We start from the raw sequence: 5,617 nt of genomic DNA on the forward strand, positions 1-5,617 counted from the left end.
TTTATGCCTTTCTGGAAAAAATTATTATAATTTCCTTGGGTGAAGAGGAAGACTGTTTTACAAACATATATGTACATTTCCTGACTGTTAATGATATTTATTTTTGAGGTTCTTGAAGATCACTCAATAACTAAACAACTATATTGAGGCAACATTTCATGACTTATTTGCGTAGTCATGCCATACAATGAAAAAAACTAAACAGTTTTTTGAAAAAGAAATTTCTAAACTAATTATAAACCACTAAAATGTACAGAATACAAATTAAGATTAATAAATGGAAACACTATTTACAATTTTTTTATGTCTGAGTGTTCTATAGAATTGTAATAACCACTTAAACTAACTTGCTACAATAAATAAATAAAGTTTGTAGTGAACCTGGGCAAGTGTGAAACAGAGAAAGGTAAGTGTGGAATTTTTTGGTTTTTCCATATCCTAACTGTTCTCTAGCAGGTAGTCAGTTTTTGTATTTCTATTTTGCATTTTATCTATTTACTTTTTTAGTATTGTTAATTGTGTCTCATGTGTTTATGAGATTGGAGTAACAGAAATTTAATTTTTGTTAATATCCTAATTCTTATATTTATCTTTAGTGATAATTTCTTTTAGATATTGTTTAAAAATCATATTAAGAGTATCAAATTAGAATATATGTCCTGTTTATCTAAAATGAGAGTAGTTTGTTAGAGTTTTTTGTTGTTGAGGTACAACTGTATTTCTGTTGATACATCCTTCATTTTAGATACTGTTCAGAGGTTTGAAAATAGGATTCCCAGTTTTCTTCATTGGGAAATTCATACACTATATTGTATCAGAAAGTGTTGGTTTTTAGGGAATTGTGTAGTATTTTTTACAGTTGGTTTCTTGGAGTTTTTGTTGTAGCAAAACTATGGATAGAGAAAAAAACAAAAAAAAACAAAAAAAAACAAAAAAAAATACATTTACCTTTCTCCATTTCGCTTCTTACAGTTCTACTACAAACCTTGCATGAGTTAGATCTAGTGGTTATTACAGTTAAATAGAAGATTCAGTTATAAAACCATTATAAATAATGTTTCAACTATTGTAAATTATTTAAAAACTAAGAAAAAAAAACTGTTTTTTCACTGTAGGGCATGATTATGATAACAATAAAGTCGCGAAACATCAACTCAATGTTTTTGTTTTATTATTGACTGATCCTCAAGAACCTTAAAAAATATATACATATATTATTAATTTCTTACTGTGTGTATATATAATTTTTTTTTAAGGTTAAGAGAATATGCACGATCTGAATCAGAAAAAAGTTTTGATGAATGTCAAATTCGACGTGCCAGACTTCAATCCTTAGGATTAGCTTACCTAAGTCCTCAAAACAAGTCGCTTGCACAAAGTTTCAGATATATGAGAAACAAACCTACTATTATAGCCTTTAAAACACCAAGTCTCGAAAATTGTGAAGCTAAAATGTCTGCACTTTCTGTCCTTAACAAACAGGTTATTATATTTCATTTCATTTATTCTCAACACCAACACATTGCTTTAAAAAGTAAATGATAATAGATGATAACTTGTTCAGAATTAATGAAACAGGATATTTCAGTTTATCAATAATTATTGATTAAAGACAGATTATATGAATTTGATACCGTTGCTATCAATAATTATAACTTACCTCATAATATATGAAGGCCTCTAATGACCTACATATCTAACCATGCAGATAATTATAAAATAAATAATTAATTAAACAACATTGGGCTGGAACATACATTCAAAATACTTCTTCATTGAAGAGACTATTATTTAATTTTTTTGTATCATTCAAGCAATAATTTAGATGTTCTGTTTTACACTGTTTACATGTTCTGAAAGAGAATGATAAAGGTTTTTTATGCCTATCTCTTAAATTGTAAGCCTTTATATTGTTAATTTCATGATAAGTCATCCCCAGCATGACAATGAATGAAGTTTTTATTTTGTAGAAGAATGAAAGCATTACAGATCTCTAGTCTCTGAAATCCAATACCATATACAACCTGAGTAAAAAGTATTCATACAGTTTTAAATAAAATAAAATAATTAATATTGCTATTGTTTGCAGATAGTAATTAATAGAAATCAAACAATTAAATGATATATATTTGATTATATACACCATTTAACATTGTAGTATAAATAAATTATTAAAATAACAAATTAATAACATGGGTCATGAAAAGGATTTGTGCTCATTATTATATTAAAATTACTATATTAAAATGATTGTAAAACTATTTAGTGGTAATTACACTTATAAAATTACATAGATTAGAAACATTGCGTTTTTGGACTTCATCCTTTAGATATTTTTACAGGTGCTCTATATAATCAATATCTGGTGACTGAATATAATAAAACCTTTTGATCTATTAGTGTTCTTGAAAAAAATTTCCATAGAATAAACACATTTTGATCAATAATATCAAAAAAAGTTTTTTTTTCATTGGCACGACAGACCGTGGAGGTACAAGGCCTCACACGATGTACTTAAGAAATACATCGCGCATTTCCTGACGTGGTTTTCATAGGGTGGGTCCGTCACTCCCATGCCTATTTTTGCGAGTCCCACCCATTGACTGATGGGGCTCACATATGCCCAGGGGAGATAGTGAGTGAGTATTGCATAATTTTAAGCTTGAAAGAATCCTGGGTAGGGCCGGGCTCGAACTCACAATCTATGGGCAGGCTCGCTACCATGCTGCTACTGTCACCCCCAATATCAAAATATACCTAATTTAATCTACATAGATATCCAATACAAAATAAAATTACTTTAATATAATCAATTAGGATCAATAAAAATTGAAAGTTTTAAAAATATTTCATTTATACAACACCCGACTCAGTTTCCACAGATTCTCTTTAAAAACCATATCCAGTGACTGCAGGGGTTATAATTTATTTCAATACATTATAGAAAATACATATCTTAGTTCTTCATGCTGTATGTTTGGGATCATTGTCCTACTGAAAATCTTAGTTTTTTCCCCATTTTTTTTAGCACGAATTAGGAGATTTCTTTTTAAAATGTTAACATTTTGATTATTTTATTCATTTCTGCAAAAATAAAATAAAATAAATAGGTATAAAACAGAACCTTATATGTCACTAGAACATTGAAAAATTAACATGAATTAAGAAAATTTTTTTATAAATCATTTGACATTTAGTGCTAATTGTAAACAATAGTAACTTTGTATCAATAGTAAACATAACCCTGACACTTGCTCCATAAAATGTTGGGGCTTGAGTTTTATTAGATCTTCCGTTCCTGTACAAATCTGTCTAGAAGTTTAAAATCATTTTTGGCTTCTTGGTTTACCTCAGTAGCAATCTCAAATTTGCACTAGAAGTTGTCTCAAATTTACCCCACCAGTAATCTTAAATGTACTTTACTGAATCAACGTTTATTCATTCCTCAGCAGTGGTTCAATCTACCTTAGAATTGACAGCATATTGTGCTCATAAAAATGTGACTGTTGCTAAGTGTGCCTAATCATTTAACCCAGCATCATAACAAACGTCCAACTGCTTGATTTCAATACCTAAAATATGTTATATTGTAATGATATATGTTACTAAAGCATTAATAACAAATGATTCCTTTCCAATGCTATATAAATTTAGTTTTTACAATATTTATACTAATAAGCCATTTAGCGACCCAAAAACACTATGTTTAGAAGAAAATATATAACGCTCATTTTTGCACCATAGCATGATATCTGAACATTCGAGTCATAAAGCGCAAAGTTTCTGATTTCTATAATTTAAAGTATTATTACGGAGGAGTGCGATTAAATTCCTTTCTTTACTGTGCATTGAGAGCCAAAGATGGTCTTATAAATGAAAGTTTTAGTATAAATTTAATACAGGAATATAGTAAATTTAATGAATACTAATGTCCCATATTGTTGATTTTGAATAATTTATGTATACTCCAAAGTTAAATGGTTTATTTTATCAAAAATGTATTTTTGGACTAAGTTGTTTTATTAATCTGAATTACTCCTTGCAGATCTTAGCAATATTTTTTATTGTATTTGATTTAAAGCAGGGGTACAAATACTTTTGACTCTATACCTTGAGCCATCCAAATCCAAATTTTTTTTCATCAACACATAATCTAACAATGGCTTGAATATTAACTTATTACTTTACTCAATTGTAATTTAGTAACTACCATTGTCAGCCAATTTTACTAATATTGATTAAAATTAATATGATTTTGTTCTTATAAAATAAACAGGACTTGGAACTTTTTGGTAGTGTTGAAAGAGCAATGGAAGAAGGTCGAGTTAACAGAGAAGAGGAAAACAAGATGGATGGCAATAAACCACATTCTCCAGTCAATTATCCAGTAGGAAAACCATTAGAGGTACATACTTTAGTAGTTTAACAAGTCATTTATTTAATTACAGTAGAATATCTGTTTAACAGACATACACTTAAAAATATTTTAAAAAATCACGACTACAAGGAAAAGAAGCTGATATATCTTCTATTCATGATAAAATGGAAAGATTTTAAATGTTAAAGTTCTGTGTATATTAAAAAACAGCAGATATTTAAAAAAAAATATTTTGCCTTCATTGTTTATTTTTAGATTTTACATACTTTTATCTTTTCAAATGTATAATAAAATCTATACATACATATTATATATGTTATAAAACAGTTTCATTATATATTTCTTTTATTCTTTCTCTTTGAAATACTTACACGTCAGATTAACAAGCCAAAATAGGAACTGGCATTCTTAAGATGGCCAGTTAGTAAGACTTCTACTGTGCTGTATTAGTATGACATGATGCATGAGTCTTGCAAAACGTATCAGTACAATGGAGTATAAGATACCACTTACTGCACTTAATAGCTGCTGCTTCTTGTTTTAATTTTATTACTAAGTGAATATATACATCATCACTAATATCTAAATAACATAAATAATGTCCTTAGCGTGCCTCAAAATTACTCTTTATTTAAAAATTAATAAATATACTATCCAATAAAAATAATGTTTAAATTAAATTAAGCTTTATAATCATAATTCTTTTGTATGCTGCAATAATTATTATAGTTGAAATAATTTATATGTGACTAAAGTTGTTTTTAAACCATTGATTTTAAAAATCCATCAATGGATTTTTCAGAAAATTTATTTTATCTAACAAAATTTGGTTTAATCACACTGTATTTAATTATTTTGTGTTTCAATTTCCCAAGATATTTTACACATTACTATAAATAATAAAGTTACATGTTTTCAGATTTATCTTGATGGTCCTTATGGAGCCCCTTCAAGCCATATCTTTAGAGCTCAACATGCTGTACTTATTGCTACCGGTATTGGAGTGACTCCATTTGCTTCAATTTTACAATCCATAATGCATCGTTACTGGAAAGCAAGGCATTGTTGTCCAAACTGTAAACACACATGGGTCAGTGAAATACCACCAACTGTGATGCACCTCAGGAAGGTATACACATTCCATGCTTAACGTAATTAAGTAATGAATTATAAATCCTAATTGACGAGAGAGAGAGAGAGAGAGAGAGAGAGAGAGAGGGAGGGAGGGAGGGAGAGAGG

At 28.5% G+C, this 5,617-nt stretch overlaps 1 protein-coding gene across 1 annotated transcript in view; it reads left to right on the plus strand.

Annotated features, from left to right (window-relative positions):
- The window catches only part of Nox (NADPH oxidase), a 68,415-nt gene that overhangs the window by 61,127 nt on the left and 1,671 nt on the right, over window positions 1–5,617 (plus strand). The window contains exons 13-15 of the mRNA XM_067050746.1: window positions 1,257–1,482; window positions 4,277–4,405; window positions 5,298–5,507. Of these exons, the coding sequence (XP_066906847.1) occupies window positions 1,257–1,482; window positions 4,277–4,405; window positions 5,298–5,507 (565 nt within the window). The remainder of the gene's footprint in view (window positions 1–1,256; window positions 1,483–4,276; window positions 4,406–5,297; window positions 5,508–5,617) is intronic.

Source organism: Halyomorpha halys, unplaced genomic scaffold, assembly GCF_000696795.3.
Source record: "Halyomorpha halys isolate HHAL.00 unplaced genomic scaffold, Hhal_1.1 Scaffold79.1, whole genome shotgun sequence".
NCBI lineage: Eukaryota > Metazoa > Arthropoda > Insecta > Hemiptera > Pentatomidae > Halyomorpha > Halyomorpha halys.